Source organism: Triturus cristatus, chromosome 2_2, assembly GCF_964204655.1.
Source record: "Triturus cristatus chromosome 2_2, aTriCri1.1, whole genome shotgun sequence".
Lineage (NCBI taxonomy): Eukaryota > Metazoa > Chordata > Amphibia > Caudata > Salamandridae > Triturus > Triturus cristatus.
Window position 1 is genome coordinate 1018214221 of NC_140582.1, and position 19177 is coordinate 1018233397.

Consider the following 19177-nt stretch of genomic DNA (forward strand, 5'->3'; position numbering starts at 1 on the left):
ATCATGTGCACGGGAGGCTGGAGTGACAGCCGCAGAAACAAAGAGTGCACGGCAAGGAGTGAAACTTGGGCGACACACCAATGTCAGACTTTAACCTCACGTCTGCGTTATGACGTCAGCTTCGGGAATGGGGTGCACAGCGCTTGCATTTCAAACGGCGGCCGCAGGGCACTGGCCACTGGCCCGTTGCGGCGGCCTTTATAATTTATTTGGGTAGTACACTGACTGACAATAGTGTCCCCAAATAAATTATAAAGGCCGTGGTAACGGGACAGTGCCGCGCGGCCGCCGCCCTCAGAATAGTGACGCCTGGGGCGGTCCGCCCCCACCGCACCCCCCTAGCTACGCCACTGGTCTGTTTACAAAAGCAGAGGTGGCATTACATCGCTGTTAACTTTAAAGCTTCTTAGCTACTAAAAACGATCTCCAAATCATGAGAGTAATGACGCCTTTGGGCAGCTGCAATGGTGCAAATGCAATTTGATGACTTTTTTCGCTCGTTTTTGGTGATTGTCTGCCAACTAACCATTTAATTATCTAATAATCTAATTAAGGTTCCCCTTTAAGCTAATGTGTGTCATGAATGGGTGAGGTTATTTTTTTTTTCAAAAGTAGTTGGACATATTTTCTTAACTTTACTTCTTTACATTTTTATCAAGCTTCAAATATCCATAGCTTGTGCTGCTCAGCCGTGGTTTAAGGCAATCTCTCACACACACTGTCATTCCCTTGCATTACTATTTTCCAGTTCCACAAGAGCCCGGCTGCAATGGTTCAGCTGCTACTTACTGCAACATAAGCTATTTACATTACATGCTGGAACACACTCAAAACCCGTCCATCCAAAGTTGTCAGTTTATTCCCAAATACTCAATGCATGAACGTCTTTATTCATTAATAACTCAAAGAAGGAATTCGTTGGTCTTCATTCAGTTCAGCTTCTTCTTTATACCTTTATTGCATTAAGAATTAAAAGCCAACCGACACATGTCGTTCCCCATTTCCAAGGAACTTCTTCAGGGCTACTCAGACAGTTCAGTGCTCAATGTGGAGGACTTCCAAAGGTGCTTTACATACTCATAGTATGATATATTTACGCATGTGTATCTCTAGCAAACCCACACCTTTTTCGCTGTAACCCCATAAAGTCATTTTTAACTCACATTTATGAGTGCAAATAGCTAGATTTACAACTACAAGGAAATCACAAAAGGTGACCTTGCAGCTGGAAATCCTTTTACTTCAACATAAAACTATCCCACGATTGCCATATTATTTGAGGAGTTAATACCACACAGCAGGTGGGAAGTGAGCAGTGCTTAATTCGTTAAAAAAAATGCCAATGATAGTAACACTACTAAACATCACACTCCTACAAATGTGACAATTTGGACTATTTCAAGCCCCCAAAGTTGTAAGTATGGTTTGGGTGGCAGGTAATAGTAATTTTTGATGTGTATTGAATTAATAATTAACTGTTGTGATCATCTATCAACTGTTCAGAGTTCAGACAGAGCCACCTTGTAGCAGACTTTCACAAGCTCCGGTGTTGCCAATAAAGTGCCAGTGCTGAACACTGGAACGCACCGGCTCAAATTAAGGGCTGGTCTGTGTGGGTTTGGGACATTCTTTGCGTATTATCATACCTTGCTGAAAGCAACACTTTACATTTATACTTTTGGCCCTTGATCATGTTTCTAAAGCAGTAGTGGTTAGTTATGACTTCAATTCTCTAAAATGTCACAGAAAACTTTAGCAAATACAAAAAATGATTGAAACTACTCCCAAGTTAAAGTGGGGATCCGCGGGCGTACAATCAATTGTTTCTTTCTGCATCGGGCCATACATCGACAATAATGCAATGAGTCTTTTTTTCTTTCTTATTTTTTAATATAACGTTCTTTCATTATAAACGCTTTGCACCATTCACTGTTTTTTTCATGGGGCAGGCCAATGAATTAACCCAATTTGAATAATAACCAATGGAATACAAAGTGGGTAAGAACATGCAAAGAGATAATATCTTTCTTACCTCAAGTCTGGCCCTGTCAATATCTTTAGGCAGCTTGACGCGAACTCTGTTTGTCACAATAAGCATGTCATAGGGGTAGATCTGTGGCAAACACAGGGAAGAATAAAGGCAAAGCTAATGAGTGGAATCACTGCACACTACACTCTTTGCTTACTACTCACTTTAACAAAAATAAAACATTATATCAACTTACTTGACTTGTGGTGTAATGATGGTTTAAAAAAAAAAAAAGTAGCACTCTATATGGAGCTGAAAGTCCAAGATGAAACTGCATTTTAAGGCTTTATTTAAAAAAATGCTTTGATAAGCTACACAAAATCATATAAACCTATAAAAAACACTGTTATTCAGTGTTTAACAAATTATTGCATATTTCAAAAGTGATAATCTGAGAAATTACATAGTAAAGAATCAGATCATTTTCTGGTTTCTTTTGCACTTCTCAATCAGTAGCAGACCGTGTGTGTCTGTAGTGTTTGTTTCCCTGATATTTAAGTGACTTACTGAAGCTGGGTGTTGCGCTTTACCAAGCCGTGGTCTCTTTCTTGCTGTCTTTCACAATCCTCAATGCTAGGTGATGTGATGTGAAGAGGTCATACTGTAGCTGCCCCCTCACTATTAGACAGTCCAAGGTCATTGGGATTTATCAATGTCTAATGCTTGATTTTCCTTGTATTTCTGCAGGTTAAGATGGACCTCACTGTCCATGCTCCAGGTCTTAAAGCCTTTGTTGCAACAGGATGCTAGTTGGGACAGGCAGAGTCATGGCTGCCTTTCGCATGGGGACAGTAACACCTCAGGCCAAGCTCACTACACATGCCAACTCATTCCAAACAACAGGATTAAGCCATCTTCCTGTTTATTTAGTAAAGAGCGCTGCAGTTTGTTCCTCGTCGTTTCCTTTCTCCTCATTAGAAGTGGCACTGAATTATTATGTGGCAAAATTGCATTAACACACCACGCAGTATAACCCTGAGCGATTTTACAGCCCAATTCTGAGTTAATGAGGCTGAAATGAGAACTAACTTGCAGATCCGGTTTGCAGTACGCAATGTTTACCTATTAAAAATCTCTTTTTCCATCATAGAGTCCTCCAGGTAGCACCTACAGGAATAGGTGGAGGAAAAAAACGAAAAGTGCAAATCTTCTAGTTCGAATTTTGGCACAAACAACAATTACCCTCCAATTTTGGATTTCCCACCCACTTGAGGCCCTTGATTTTTGAGAATACACACTTGGTGGGGGTCAGCGTCTTGCAATCAGTTTTATGTCTTCCCTTCGCTCTGGAAGGGATTGTGCTTGCTAACCATTTCATTTGGCAGGATCTTCACAGTACCACTAAAGGAATTTCTTATGCAGTGCCCTTGCTACATAGACGTAGCATTGGTCCTGGACAAGAGGTGCATTGGCATGGAAATCTTCAGAAGCCCCGAAAGTGGTGATCTGGGTCAGGGATGGGCTAGAGCAGAGGAGAGGTCCCTGATAATAAGACGCTCGTGGTATAGGCCCGATTGTGGACCTATGGACTGAAATCCTAGAATCATGGGAACGCCCTAGGAAACATACGGGGAGCTAAGGGTAAGACCAAGATATCCAGACTGGAGAGACAGGAGTAAAGTCCTCAGAGAATACAGCAGACGAACCCAATACAGATGGACGGGGACCAAATGACTAGACTGTCTAGAGACGATACATGCCCTCCCTGGAGGTCAGAATTGCGGCCCTTTAGAAGCGTATCCCCTGATCATTACCCTAACCCCCTCACCAGGCAATCATCCAGAGATGTCGCAGTTGTAGCACCTCCTGGGTTGTCCCCGCCACCCCCTACACTAGTGACCGCTAAATGAATCCAAGTGTTACTCCTGTTGGGACCTCCTTGTACTGCTACATATGCATCAGCACCAGAACACTGAGAGAGTTGGAGTTTGTTTTAGTTTTCTTCTTGTTTATACATCTTCTTTGTAATGACCCCGGCAAACCCCCTCATCGCAGTTACTGAACAATTACACGAGTGACTCGATAGTCCGGATGTACGGTTGACCTACACAAGACCTGTTCGACAGGCGCAGTTGGTCGGCGATTGTGAGGCGGCCACTAGAATTTCTATAATGCTAATCCCCCTATGGGTCCTGGGATGAGCAGCCCAGTGTGGACTGCATAGATGCTACTTGTCAAAAGGTTGATGCGATATCAGGTTTGATCCGTGGAACGCAAGGGGAGAGTTGAATGTTTTAACTGTTTGGGACGTAGAAGACTGTTTTATCCATTTTCGACCACTACAACGCTCAATTCTTATTAATATGTCCAGTGCATTGATGTTTCTGTATTATTCATTTGCCCATTATAAACAGCAATAAACATATGTTTTAAAAAAATGCAGGGCCCTTGCTCAACAGACACTATTTAATATCTTGCTTGAGGATTTCTAAGACCGAGCCTTGTTGAGGAGGCAAAATTAAGTTGTAGGTGTTCTTCTGAGTAGGTGATATGGTAGCGCTGTTTTATACATGTTTACATTTATTGCATTGCTGGGTGGGTGATCTTTCAGAACTGTAATGCATGCATACTGCTGAGCATGGAAAATGTGTATTATTTTTCTGGATTTTTAACACGGGACACTGTGGAGCAGACAACATGGGGGATTTATTTCAGGATCTCTACTTAGTCTCAGGGTAGGTAAGAAGGCAGATTGTTGCTATGGGTGCAAAAGGTGTAAGCTTGTCTTTGAAACAGAAGACTTGCCTTGCTGAGCAGACGGTATGTCAGACTGTTTTCAGTATCATAAGAGCCATGCCTTCCTGAGCATAGATTTCAGCAGTAAACCTTTCCTGAGAACAAAATATATAGCAGATTTGTTTTTGCAGATTTATAAAGCCAGGGCATTGTTGATACAGGTTTTTAACATTAACATTTTAAGGGTTGTATATTTAGAGTTTAGATCCTTGTCTTAGAGTAGAAACAGACTCTTTACATTTTTTTCTCTTCGGATTTAACAGAAAATGCAGCCCTGTCAGATGCATTGAAGTAAGCATTAACTGTTAACATGCCCAGGACACATTGAGATGGAAAGGGGGGGTATTGATCATTTACTCTTCCAAAGTCATTAAAATCACTCCCAGAGCCAATAAAATGAACATTCAGATGACGCTGCTTCTCAGGTGGCTGATTAAAATGTGTAAGGCCTATGTAAAGATCACGATGGACAGATGCGTATTTTATATTATGGTTGTTCATGGAACAGACCTAGTTCAGCACATTATAGGTGTTAGGAGCTTGGATGCCCAATCCCAAGGAAGTATGGGGGCTTGATAATATGCTGCAGAGAATTCCAACAGAAGCCCATGTTGACACCAGAACATGGGCTTCGATGGGAATTCTCTGCGGCATATTGTCAAGCCCATTATCGCCGCTTTAGCTGCAGTTTTCTCCGCTAAAGCGGCGATAATTTTAACGCCGTGTCTTGATAATATGCCCCTTTGATCTTTCGAATTTGTGGTCACGTATGCAAGTCCCCCAGGCATGTTCGACATTATTGTTAGGCAAGTTGGATAGGGAGCTCTTTGGCTTGCTAAGTAATATGCCAATTGGATGCAATTTCGTTTACTATAAAGATAATGTTTTTAATTAAGATGTAAAACATCACAATAATATGCTATGAAATTGCACAGATGACAAGTTTATATATATTTTATAGCTCAAATATTTTTTTAAGTTTTCCAAATAGAGACCTCATCTACTACAACCGAGAGGCTAGCATGAAAAAAAAGAGTGTTCTTCACGACCAAGTAATAAAAGAGACCAGGCAAAAAACAAACTCCATGTGTCTCAACCATGTTCCATCCTCTAAGCCTTGGCTAATCATGAGTCTAGTCTTATTCCTCCAGACCCCTCTACGGCTATGCTTGATATAGGCCTGGCCTCTAGGCGTGGACTATGCTCCCCAGACCCCTCCCTCATATATATATATATATATATATGCTTTTAACCTAGGAATGTGTAAAGTAATAAAAAATAACCCTACCTATATCACCGGTACTTCATAGAGAGCATGTTTGTGGATGTATGGTTATGTAGAATAATCATTTAAAGAGAACTTGCCTACACAGTGCGAATTAATAAAACTCAACAAGCAAAAGGGGTAACTTGGCGGTTGTTTGTGAATAATGTGTTGGGCAGCAGGAGTGTTAGTTCTTTTGGTAAAAGTAGGAGTCTGGGAGTAAATCTTTTGGGCAGGTGGAATTAATTCCATAGTAAACATGGATGGTTGAAACAGGCCTGTGGGTCCTTTTTGATTACCTGGTTTGTTAGTCTTTCCTTCCAGCAAAGTGGGAGACTCCAGGTAACACTACCTTCCCACCAAATAGCATGATGGTAATAGCCTTATAGGCAATGCACAGTGATTTGAACTAGGCCCTTGTTGAGAGTGCGGCTAGTGTAGTCCTACCATTGTGTAAGAAATATAATTGAACTTACTATGTGTTTTACAAGCCACACTCCTTTTCCTGGAGCCAGCACAATGTCTATGCTGCCAATGAGAAGCATAGCCCCGCATTCTTATATGTTCTAGGAGAAGAAAACGTTTAAGAGCAGTGGGGAGATGTGACTATTGCTCCTGAACTATCTCTTGCCATTGGCATCTGCCAACGGCAAGGTCGGGCAGGTCAGGCTGCCAGGGTTCCCCTTAGTCCCTGTCATGTCATGTTAATGTAATTTACTCAACTCGGCACCTTTGTCTTGCATATTGGTTCAGTATGGAAGCACAGTTTTGCATACAGGTACCCTATTTGACTGAAAACCATCGTCCACTTAGCTTAGTACCTATTTTCGCTGTTTGAATTTGCACTCAAGCACTTTAACAACTATAGTAGTGTTTGTAAGAGAACGATAAACGGAAGTGCTATAAATTCGTTGCTGCTAGGGTCCTCTATAGAGGCTGTTCCTACCTCATTTTGTTAAGGCTAAAATTTTACTTAACTTGCCACATTCGTCTTGCACATCTGTCTTTACAAAAGCGCAGTCTCGTACTTGGGTACTATAGTTGACTGAAAACCATTGTTTTCTTAGTATAGCACGCACTACTGCTGCTCAAATCTGCACTTAAGCACTTTTACACCTATAGTGGAGTTTTTAGGAGAAAGTTATTGCGTGACTTTTTATTTTCTGTATTGGGCACTTTTATTACAATTGAAAGGAAGGGCTAAAGGAAAATATAAATGCCCAAAACATGAAGTTTTATGGCTGAAGTAGTCCTATGATGCTTTTGTATGTTTACTTCTTATTGTTTGGTATTGCATATTGTTTATGGTTTTAATTGACTAATGAACAATAATGTTAGTATCTGCCTTTCATGGAAGGTTCTGGAAACAAACGAGGAGATTTTGATAACCCAATTAACCAGAACATCAAATGCACTGACTCGGGCACTCAGCAAAGAGTGGGGTCCCCCCGCACTGTTAGCGAACTTTCCAAGACAGACCAAACTGATCTAATCATTACAAAGGCAAATGCCAAACAACGTCGTCAGCAGAAAAGAAAGGGCGTAATCAAAAATTACTTCTCAACCAAGCAGCTACCTATTCAATCTTCAGCAAACAGTGTCCTAAATTAGTCACTGATCGAAAAGAGGGGGGCAAGCAAAACACAGCTCTGATCCAAACCAGCGCCTACCAAGACACAGTAGCATCTCCTTGTCTCCCTAACATGGAAAAGTCCTTAGAAGATATAGGACACAGGAATTTGATTCAGGTAACGACGGCTCCCCAAAGTGGAAGTGAAAACATCGCCCCAAGCTCATCTTCCTAATTACCACCACAAATGCCTCTAATCGATAAAACTCTGCCAAAAGGACAAGAAAAAGGCCAAAAAATGACTGACCTTGTAATAGAAAGGAATTGGGAGCCTAGAATGAATGCAATCTGGCAAACTACCATTGACCAACACGACAATAATGACCAGATAAACACTCGCATGAACTGCATTACTCTAAAACCTGCACTATCAAGAGAAGGAAAGCAACCATGGAAGGTTCCAGACAAGCCGCATAAGGACTCTCTGCCCCTGCAGCAGTTAATGCCACCTGGCAAACCAACCCTAATAACAAACACTGTAACCAATCACAGCACCCACAGAGAGGATGCGCCACCTAAATCGAGGGAGGATACACAATCTAACTACCAACACGGTTCTGCACTGCATGTTGGAGAATCGACAAATCGAGTGCAAGCCCCGAAAGTTTGTCAATTGGCTCGAGCGTCACATTGCTCCAACCGGAGTACACTTCAAAAGGGCATCAAGGCATCCTGAACAGGGGCAACATCTTGAAATTATTACGGGCCATTCCCAATCTAGTAGACCTGAATACATCCGATCTTCTTGCAATAGAGTTTTTTACACCTGAAAATCCAGCAATGCCTGAGGCTGCGAGGGCTTCATGGATATCAGTGGCTATTGCTCAGAGAGTATTAAATGAGTATCATACCTTCAAAGCCTCGGGCATCAATGTTACTTTTCACCAAAATCCAGCCTACCCAGTGCCTCTACTAATTCCCAGCCCAAGGCCTGGCACTAAGAGCCACCCAAGGCCTCCAACCTCTGTTCTTAGAGGGGCACTGGGTTATTCTCCTCAACAAATGCCTCTTATTCAGGGCTCTCAATACGCTTCCCCTGGGAAGAAACAGCTCCTGGAAGTAGCCTTCGATATCCTGAGCCAATTACAAGAACCATAACCCTTTCCTCAGCTACTCGATGACATTACAGCCAATTAGACACAGGCAATATACCACAAAAAGAAATGGAGATTCGCCTATGCTCATGGAATGTCAATGGCTTGGCTACAAAACTTTCTGACCCAGAATTCCTGCAATGCCTCAATATGTTTGATATAATCCTGCTGCAGGAAACATAGCTTACTGAACTATTAAACATACAAGGGTTCTTTTGCTCTGCAGTACCCGCCACAAAAGGTGGGAAAACCGGTCATTTCTCAGGTGGGCTGGCAACTTACATATCCACAACCACCATACCCACAGCAGCTGCAGTCGGTCCAGCAACAGAGGCCGCCTTAGCAGTTAAATTCACTTTCTCCTTGGCAGGGGTACATAATGAAGTAATGATTGTCAACGCACATATTCACCCAAAACGTATCGCAACTGATTCGGCGAAGCTTATTGGCCAAATAACTACTTACATAGGCAGTGTTGAATCACCAAACCTTATCCTGTCAGGGGATCTGAATCAATATTTATTGGGATCGTCAGAAAGAAACGAAGAAAGTCTCCAATCCCCAAACTGCAACATACCAACACAAGGGGACTTTTCCTATGGGAAAATTAACAAGGAAAATAGACGTCTTCAGGAAGACCTAGAACACTCCAACCTTAGGGCCCTCAATGGAAGATTTTCTGGCGACTTTCCTCCTGTAGCCAGCCATTACTCCGCAACAACTGGCTCAATCCTGGATTACACGTTCGCCAGTCTTTCGTTGTTCTAATTTATGACAGCATCCATCGGCAACAAGAAATCTCCATAGCTGCAACTGCACCTTCTGGCATTCAGCCGGCTCCACTCTGGGGCTCCAGTTATACGTCGAACTACAAGAGAATCAAATTTACTGCAGAAAGCATCGAGTCCTTGTCAGAATCAGCAATAAATCTTATACTTTCACACCTGATTGTCATGGACCACATACAAAACTGGGAACGCTTTACAACCAGTCTTCGAGAACTTCATGCATCACAAATAAAATTGAAGCGCCCTCAGGCCCTCGAGCAAGGGAAGAGGCTAACTATATCACAAGGTGCGAAAATAAAAGGTCTCAAAAGAACTATAAACGTCTCCATAAAATCTCTTGATCCTGGGAACCTATTGCTCCTCTCCTCCTTGCGACAGCAAAGAACCAAACTAAAGAAGCTGAAATGGGGCATTAACAAAAATTACGAAGACGACATCTGGGCAAAACTCCTTCACAACATAAATCATAACGATAGCTCCCGCTTCTGGAAAATAGTAAACACAATCATTCACCCGCAACACGGGGGAACCTCTTCACATATATCAGAGGAATCTTGGGCCTGTTATCTAAATACCCATTTTAACTACCAAATTTCGGGCCCTCCACAAATTGACCAGAGTTGGGCAGCTACGGACGACCGTTATGTTGATATTCGAATAAAGGAAATAGGCCCACATAATCCCTCTGATTCAGATCAACTTTTGGCGGAAATGACACATGCCGCAGAGCAGCTACTAATCAGGCAGCAGATTACAAAGGGAAGAAAGGAAGGGGCGCCGGGCCCGAATGGAATCCCACCAGCTCTGTTTAAACAGAGGGCGGCAGAGTGGGCAAGAATATTTCACCCAATATTCTCAGAAGTGAGACTACTGAGCGTTGTCCCTGATTCTTGGAAAGGTTCCACGATTGTCCCTATTCACAACAGTGGCAACAATGCCTCGCCTGGCAAATATCGGTTAGTAGCACTGCTTGATAATGATGCCAAATATTTTGCGGGTACGCTGCTGGAAGAGCTCACAGCCTGGGCAGACAACAATGATATAGTACCATTAAAACAGACAGGCTTCCGCAAAAAAACAGGTACAACAACTAACATTCTAACAATCTCTTTGCTTATAGATGCAGCAATATCGAAGAAAATGCAGCTGCACTCTTGTTTCATCGACTTTAGTGCTGCTTTCGATAATGTGGACAGGGCAAGACTGTGGGCACAGTAAGCCTGTTGGGGTATTCCAAAATGCTCTCCTAACAATGCTAACACTGCTATACACAGACACCTGGGTTCAGGTGAAACTAGGAACAGGGACGCATCTTTCGAGAAAAGTAAAAACAACGAAAGGCCTTAAACAGGGCTGTGTGCTGGCACCGACCCTATTCAATTTATTTATGGCAGACTTACTACAGACTTAATACCTGCAATTCTCACGTGCCCAGGCTGGGGGTCACAACTCTGTCCAATCTCCTCTATGCTGACGACGTAATTCTGCTCAGTCATACAGTAGTAGGCTTGCAACATGTCCTTAATGGAATGCAGGACTACGCAGAACAAAACAACCTGTAAATCAACCTAAAAAAAACTAGGACAATGTTAATTAACAGCAAGAGGAAAGGATTGAGATTGAGGCATCTGGGCGGCACTCAAATAGAACCAGCGGCGGCCTACAAGTATCTAGGTGACTACATAGATAAAGAAGGATAATTTGCTCAACATCAAGAAGAGACAAAAAGGAAAGGGCTGGTGCTAGCACTAACTATGAAAAGCTTAACATCCAAATTAACAAGTCCAACACTGAATCCCCTACTGAACGTTGCACAGTCAAAAATTCTACCTACAATCACCTACGGTAGTGAAGCTCTGAGAGGTAGCGATGCTAAATTTCTGGACAAAATACTGGTAAAAGCATATAGAACTATGTTCAGCCTCCCAAACTACACTTCCCCGGCGCAACCCATGTTGGAGTTTGGCCTACTAAAGCAATCAAGGGCCAGGTACGGCGCATGTATTATCTGCTGGAACAAGATCAGATTATCAGCCCCTAAAACTCTAAATCAACTCTTATGGCAAGATCTCCAACAGAGGGAGAATTCTCCTGGAAGAAGCTACCTTCAGGAGGCTCTGGTAAGCACTGGACTCTTGGCCCTCTGGAACAGACAGAGTCACCATTCAGCTTTCAAGAAATTAGTTTGGAAATCTCTGAAAAAACTATTGTTGGTGGAGGACAAAGCAGCCTTTTCGGCCAGATCGCATGCTTGGATGACTCTGAACAACTACAAGATCTTAGCCCCCAAAAATGTTTTAATTTGGGCTACTCAAATGCACAGAAAATTTCTAAAGCTCCACCTTGGCTTGATCACATGCACCCAGAACCTTCCTCCATGGAAGCGGGACCCAGCTTTAACATCTTGCAGCCTGTGCAAAAATGGCCAGGGCGACATCACCCATCTATTATGCTTCTGCAAGGAGTTGCTACAGGAAAGGAGACAACTATTAAAAATCCCCTTTAATCAAAGGGAAATTCGTTCAAGGAGGCAAGCAGTTTTGGCATGCTTTGATCCAGCAATACCACAACTAAACTGCAGACTAGTGAGTTTTCTTGACTTAGCCGAGATAAAATTTCTATCCCAAAACGATGCTCCTCCGGGGCTCAAGGGCAGGCCAACAGGTCAGCATCCTACACAGGTGGCCGGCTGCTTAAACACTAGTTATCATAGTGTTACTCCATCCAATTCAAGATAAGAGGCTGCTCTAACCAAGGCCGCTCTGGGAAGCCATCACAGAGTGCTCAGACTCAGCCTTAGTAATGCATCTTTTTGGACAATAGCACTTTCAGACTGAGCAATGAACTCCGCAAGGACTGCATTACGCATACTGGCTGCTATCTGCACGAGTAACAAAGCACTTTTATTCTGTTAGTAATTTAACTGTTTCAAAGCTTTTAATGATTTATGGAATTTTACAAACATGTAATTAATATTTTACTATGATCCTATCTTTTTATTTGAAATTTGTATTGCAACGGTTTTGAATAACTATGCAAACGTAATAAAGATTCAAAAATTCTAATTCCATTGTGTTTTAGTGCCTGTCAGCCCTACCATTTGTTCATAACAGCGCCGATAAGGGCATGTTATAGTTTTTAGGAATTTCACCTGTAGAAAGATGAAAGTGATTTAGTAATTTTAGGCCTCTTATAGGCCAAGTGCCACCCAAGGTTGGTTTTCATAGTCCCCATGAAAAACAACAACTTACCTAGGCTTTTCTCTTTTCCAGCTAAAGGTTGAGAATGCCACATTGTCTCATTCCAGGTACTGTTGTGGTTTCCTACAAGGCCGTTCACTGTCGTAGGTACTTTTTAAATAGTGATTATTGAACAGGACTTCTGAGCTTAGTTGTAAAATGACAGCCTTGTTACATAAGATTTTGTGTCTCCAGATTGTGCAGGCTGCAGTGGTCTAACTAACAAGAGTCCTTACACTTTTGGCTGTCGGGCCGCGCATGCCGAACATTACACTCCTTCCAACCTTCATAAAACATCAAGCACAACATGAAAACAAAACGATGGGTCTGTTACCAGTTCGCCAGTCCTTACAGGTCACACCATATAGTCCGCCAGCTGGGATGAGGGTGCAGGGTTCTTCCTCAGGTTGTAGCGGGACGGACCGCCTCTGGAAGGGACCACCTCGGGGGTTCTGCGCCTTGGGGTGTTCGGCTCGACCCGGGCTGGGGAGCTGCCAGGCGGGTTACCCCCTGGGGTGGTTGGGACGGGTTGTGCACCCCCATCCTCGCTCGGACCGTCCTCCACCTCCTGATCTTCTCTCAGCTGGTCGGGATCCGGCCTCTCAGACTCGGCCCCGGGACGCGGCGGTGTTCCTGGGTGGACTTTCTTAAAGAAGGACACATCTCGCGTGACCGTTTCCGCACCTCTTTGAGCGGTCACCATCGTGCCTGTCCGGCGGGTGACCACCCATGGTTGTGGTTCAAAAGGAAGTCTGAACTTGCTGCCTGGGTAGCGGTCCTTCACGTACACTCGGTCTTGCTGCTGTATCCTGGACTCCTTAGCTCCCCTTCGCAGGCTGGCGTGGTCGTTTGATCGCCTCCGGTTGGCTAGTGTCCTCTCATTGGTGGCTTGTGCCGGAACCCAAGTAGGGTGGTGCGGGATCGTGTCGCTTACGATTCTCCCCATGGTGGCTGACCCGGGCGCTGCCTCGGTTGTGACATGGGGGGTCAGACGGTATTCCCGCAGGAAGCTGTAGATTGCTCTCTCTAGAGGAGATCCCTCAGCCATAGCGATGCGAATGGTTTTATTGAGCGTCCTCATGAACCTCTCCACCTCTCCATTGGCCTGGGGCCACCGCGGTGTTATCTTGCGATGAGCGATCCCCCAGCTCTTGAGATACTCTGCGAACTCCTGCCCCTGGAAGGGCGGTCCATTGTCGGTCTTAACCACCCCGAATATGCCATGAGTGGCGATGGTTTTTTCAAACTTCGCGATCACCTCCGTGGCTGTCTGGCTCCCCACGATCTCGACCTCTGGGTATTTGGTGAAGTCGTCGATGATGACCAACGCATACCGCCCATCGGGGAGATGTCCGAAGTCGGCACTCACGCACTCCCATGGTCGCAGCGGATTGTCTTCGGTTGCCACTGGGCGAGGGCGCTCCGGCGGTCCTGCGGCTTGGCACCACGTGCAGGTTCTCACCATCTGTTCCACCATCGCATCCATTCCTGGGAACCATACTTTGGCTCTGAGCCTGCCCTTTGTCTTCACCACTCCTTGATGTCCCCTGTGGGCGAGGTCCAGCGCTTGTTGAGCGAGGCTGGCCGGCATGATTAGTCTCGGACCCCGCAGAAGACATCCTTGGGCGTCAACGGACAGCTCACTTCTCACCTTTAGGAACGACTCTAGTGTTAGCTTGGCTTGGGGCGTTCGTCTGTTGAGCGAGGCTTGAATTGTCCTCCAATCCCCCGATCTGACAGCCTCCACTGCTGCTCTCACACACTCATCGCCTTCTGAGGCTTCTCTTATTGCGGCCAGGCTCATTGGGAGGGGCCGTGACTGCTCTGTCACGTACCGGACGTACTCCTCTGTATCCTCGGCCTCCTCTTTCTCCTCCGTCGTGGCTTTCCGCGGGTGTCGTGATAGGTAGTCCGCCGGGTTCGTGGCCCCTGGTTTATACTCCACCCGGTAGTCGTACCCTTGTAGCTGGAGTATCCATTTTTCAATTCGGGGTGGCGGCTTCGAGGACGACCCTTGGAAGAGAGGGATGAGTGGCTTGTGGTCGGTTGTCACCGTGAAATGATGTCCATACACATATACGTGAAAATACCGGCATGCCCAGTGGATGGCGATGGCTTCTCGTTCAATTTGAGAGTACCGCTGCTCTGTTTCGGTCAGGGACCGGCTGGCGTAGGCGATGGGGGCCCACTCCTCAGTGTCCTGGAGTTGTGTCAGGACCGCTCCCAGCCCAAACGGACTCGCGTCCACTGCCACGTTGGTGAGCTTGGCCGGGTCGAAATATGAAAGGGTAGTGTCTGCGGACAGGGCCGCCTTCGTCGCTTGGAACGCCTGCTCTTGTTCCGGGCCCCACTGCCACGTGGTGGACGACTTGGTCAGCTCCCTGAGGGGTTTGGTGAGGTTGTAGAGGTCCGGAATGAAACGGCCGCAGAAATTGACCATGCCCAGGAAACTCCGGGCCTCCGAGATGTTCGTCGGAGCTGGGGCGTCTTGTACATCCTTCACCTTGTCCGGGTCTGGGGCCACCCCTTGGTCCGAGAATGTATACCCGAAGAAACTGATCTTATTCTGCAGGAACTGGCACTTCTCCCGGTGCAGGGTCAGGCCTGACTCCTGGATCCTCTTGAGGACCCCCCTCAACCGCTGATGGTGTTCCTCTATGGTTGACGCATATATGAGCAGATCGTCACTCACGTTGAGCACACCAGGGAGCCCACTGAGCACCTCTCTGATGGTATTTTGGAATACCTCGGCGGCACTTGAAATGCCAAAGTTCAGGCGCCGATACGTCTGAGGCCCACATGGGTGGAAAAAGTGGTAATGTACCTCGAGTCCGGATGGAGGGGTAGCTGGTGGTAGCCTGACCGTAGGTCCATTTTCGAGAACCACCTGGCCCCGTTCAGCTCTCCCAGGATGTCATCAATGGTGGGCGTCAGGTGTCGCTCTCTTTTGACCGCGGCGTTGGGGAGGCGCATGTCTACACAGATGCGGACTTGTCCTGGCTGCTTCGGCTTCCTGGCGATGACGATCGGGGATACCCACGGGGTTGGCCCACTGACCTTTTCAATGATGCCTTGCCTCTCCAGGGCCTCTAGCTCCTCCTCGACCTTCTGCCGCAGGTGGAAAGCAATTCGTCGGTGCCTCAGGGCCACTGGCTGGACCGACGGGTCGATGTGTAGGGATACTTCCTTTCCTTTCAGGCATCCAATGCCGTTGAAGACCTCTCCAAACTCTTCTAGGATGGTGTCCAGTTCTTCCTCCAGGACTGCCATGGCGAACGATATCAACCTCAATTCTTCGGCCGATTGCCTGCTCAGCAGCATCCCGCTGCCCTCTTCCGTGACGTAGACAGTGGTGCTGATGCTCCTCTCGCCATGTTGTATCTCTGTTTGGAAGCACCCAATGAGGGGGATGGGCGTCTTCTGGCCATATGCGAACACTCTAATCTTCGCCCCTCTGAGCGGGGGTTTGGCCCGCAGTTGGTGGTAGACATTGGCGGCCATCAGCTCGATGGAGGCCCCAGTGTCAATCGTCGCCTTTACTTCCTGTTGTTGGACTAGTATGCGACATTTCGGAAGTCTGCGCTTCTTCTTCTGTGGTTGGTGGATTGCAAACACGTAGTGGACTGGGTATTCTTCGGTGTCGTCGTCCATGTCTTCGCTGTCTGCCTCTTCGCATACCGCATGGGCCGCCTCCTTCTTGGCTTTGGTGGACCGGCATACCGCCGCAAAGTGGTTCATCCACCCGCAGGCGCCGCACCTTTTCCCTCTGGCCGGACAGTCTTGCATGCGGTGGGGTTGGCCGCCACAGTACCCACAGTCTTTCTTCTTGGCCTCCGGCTGCCGTTTCCCTCCGGTTTGCCTCCCTTTTGGCCGCACTACGTTCACCGCTTCCGCCACTTGCACTTGCTCCGTCTTCACAGGGCGATGTAGGGCTGCCTCCATGTGCGAGGCTCTCGCTTGCGACAACTCCTTTGACCGTCCGAGGGTGAGGATGTCCGCCAGGGGCTTTCCTTCTTCCTGGAGGACGGTGACACGAAGCTTAGACGAGTAGCACCCCTGTATGATCTGCCCTCGGATCTCCTCCTGCTCATCACGGAACCCACACGTGCTGGCTAGCTTCTTCAGCCTGCCATGGAACGCATCCAGAGACTCGTCCGCCTCTTGCTTGGCCTGACAGAAGATGAACCTCTCATAGTCTCTGTTCGCCATGGGCTCAAAATGGGCGTTGAGCGCGTTCAGCAATGTGTGGTACGTCTTCGGCGTGGCTTCCACGAGCGTTTTGTAGATGCGGTGGATGTCTTTACCTCCCAGGTGGAGCAGCAGTGCTCTGCGTCTTTCCCTTGCGATGCCAGCCCCCTCGAAGTAGAATTGCAGGCGGTCTGTCCAATCCTTCCATCGCGGGGCGAGGGACGACGGGGCACCATCCACGACAAACGGCTCGATGGCGGGAATCGACGCCATCTTGGCACGTGCGCAGCACGCGGTGAACGCTGGCTACCTCTCCTCTGCGTCGACGCCACTTGGCCTGCACTCCCCCGGGCGTTGTTCGGTGACCTCCCTCGCGCTGCTGCACCAATCGGGGACGCGCCTACCTCCGGACGTCGTCCGTGGGACTCTTCGGCGCTTCTGGGTCACGGCGATCACACCTGGCATGGGCCTGGATCGGAGGAGGGCACGGTGGTCTGCAGACTCCTCGTGGGGGCATGTGCGGCAGCACCTGGGCGAGACATATCCCTTCCAGGCCGTGGATTGGGGCTCCAGGGCACACACAGCAGATCTTTGGAAGGGCCCTCCTGGCACCTGCAGTTGTCTTCACCAGGCTTCCCAGCAGGCTTAATCGAGACACCATGAGGGAAGCAGCATGCACAGGCTTAGGCAACCTGAGAGGGCACCAGAAGCATTGTGGGGTGCCAACATAGCACAGCAGGGCTCACTTGACCCCTCGTCGCCAGTGTAATGCTTGTAAATGCCTAATTAGCATGGCAGCGCGATCGCGCTAAATAAACACACGGGAGCCGGTATTATGTGATTACACACGCGGCTCCGACTGCCGAGCCGAGGCCACGCCTCTTTATTATATCTAGCTAGCGTCTGACGTCACGCGTCAGCGCTAGCGCACCTCGGCAGCGCGGAAGGCTAGAACGCCTCGCGCATGCCGAACATTACAGGGGGAGAACATGGCGGCCGCGTAGCACACAGGTCGTAGAGCTCCGGAGGCACCCAGCTGTAGCGGAGAGTGAATACCCGTAAATCCCACCACCTCCCGCTGCCGATCACGCCCTGATGTGCCTTACCGCTCCCGACTTCCTGGTGTTGCCAGTCCCGTACTTGTTGACCCAGCAGTGCCATCTGGAATCAGACACCGATAGACCGTGTGGGTCTAGGGCTGCCCTTGAGCTCTGGAAGAGCCTCAGTGCAGCAGCGCAAGGCTTCCTCCGTGCGAGTGGTGGCAGCGTCAGCACATATGCTGCACCCACACGTACTGGAGGCTTGGCGGTTTCGGGAGCGTTATAGGAAGCGCGGCCGGCCGCCGCCGTTAGCAGTAGAGGGAACCTGGTCCTGAAAGGTAGGGGGCTGCTGCTGGGGTCAGTCTTGGTAGAGCAGGAGGGCAGGCACCAGCTAAAGCCTGTGCTGAAAGGGGGGTAAAGACTGTGGATGCTGAGGAGCTACAGACCCCTTTTTTGGGAAATTGGTGACTTGTCTGGCCTGTCTCCCTCTTCAGGTCTTCAAAAGGGTCTTCCCAGAAAGAAACCTAGGCGGGAAGTGAAGATAAAAGGAAAAAAAAAAAAAAGGATGAGATTCCAGACTCCAAATTGAAGATTACACCTTCTCTCCAATCCTTTTTTAAAGTACAGCCATTAATATTAACACTAAAAAGACCACCACAAGCTGAGACAGAGAGGGTCAGAGATAATCAAAGCACTATAGCCATAGCCATGGAGATGGGAGAGCAGCTCGACCAGGGTAAACCCCAGGAAAGCGCTGAAGCTGTTAGTTTAGACGGAGAAAAGAACTGCAAGGGCGGTAGCACTCAGGATAAAGAGTACGAAGACCATGGAGGGCATATACCAGATATAAGCCCTAAAAACCCTGATCGTAGGAATCTGGTGGAATCTTCGGCTAGCTCTCTGGAGGCAATGCCGGTGTCGCTCACTGTAGACATCAAGAATGGGTTTGCAGTATCGGAAGCGAATCAGCACGAAATACGTGGTTTCTGTGAGGCATTAGAAAAAAAGATGGACATTCTATTTGAGAGGACACAAACACTTGAGAACACAGTGGAGAAGTTAAAAAAAGACCTTGAAAGTAGTAAAACGGAGCTCCAGGCACTGCACAGGGATGAGCAGGCTCTTCAGGAAAAACTGGAGCAGTTAGAAAATAATTCCATAAGGAATAA

The 19177-nt window shown here is 47.2% G+C and overlaps 1 protein-coding gene across 10 annotated transcripts in view; it reads right to left on the minus strand.

Moving 5' to 3' along the window:
* The window catches only part of ABLIM2 (actin binding LIM protein family member 2), a 918768-nt gene that overhangs the window by 96385 nt on the left and 803206 nt on the right, over nucleotides 1-19177 (minus strand). For all 10 annotated transcript variants that reach the window (XM_085642477.1, XM_085642474.1, XM_085642469.1 and 7 more), the window contains one exon: nucleotides 2033-2113. In XM_085642477.1, the coding sequence (XP_085498603.1) occupies nucleotides 2033-2113 (81 nt within the window). The remainder of the gene's footprint in view (nucleotides 1-2032; nucleotides 2114-19177) is intronic.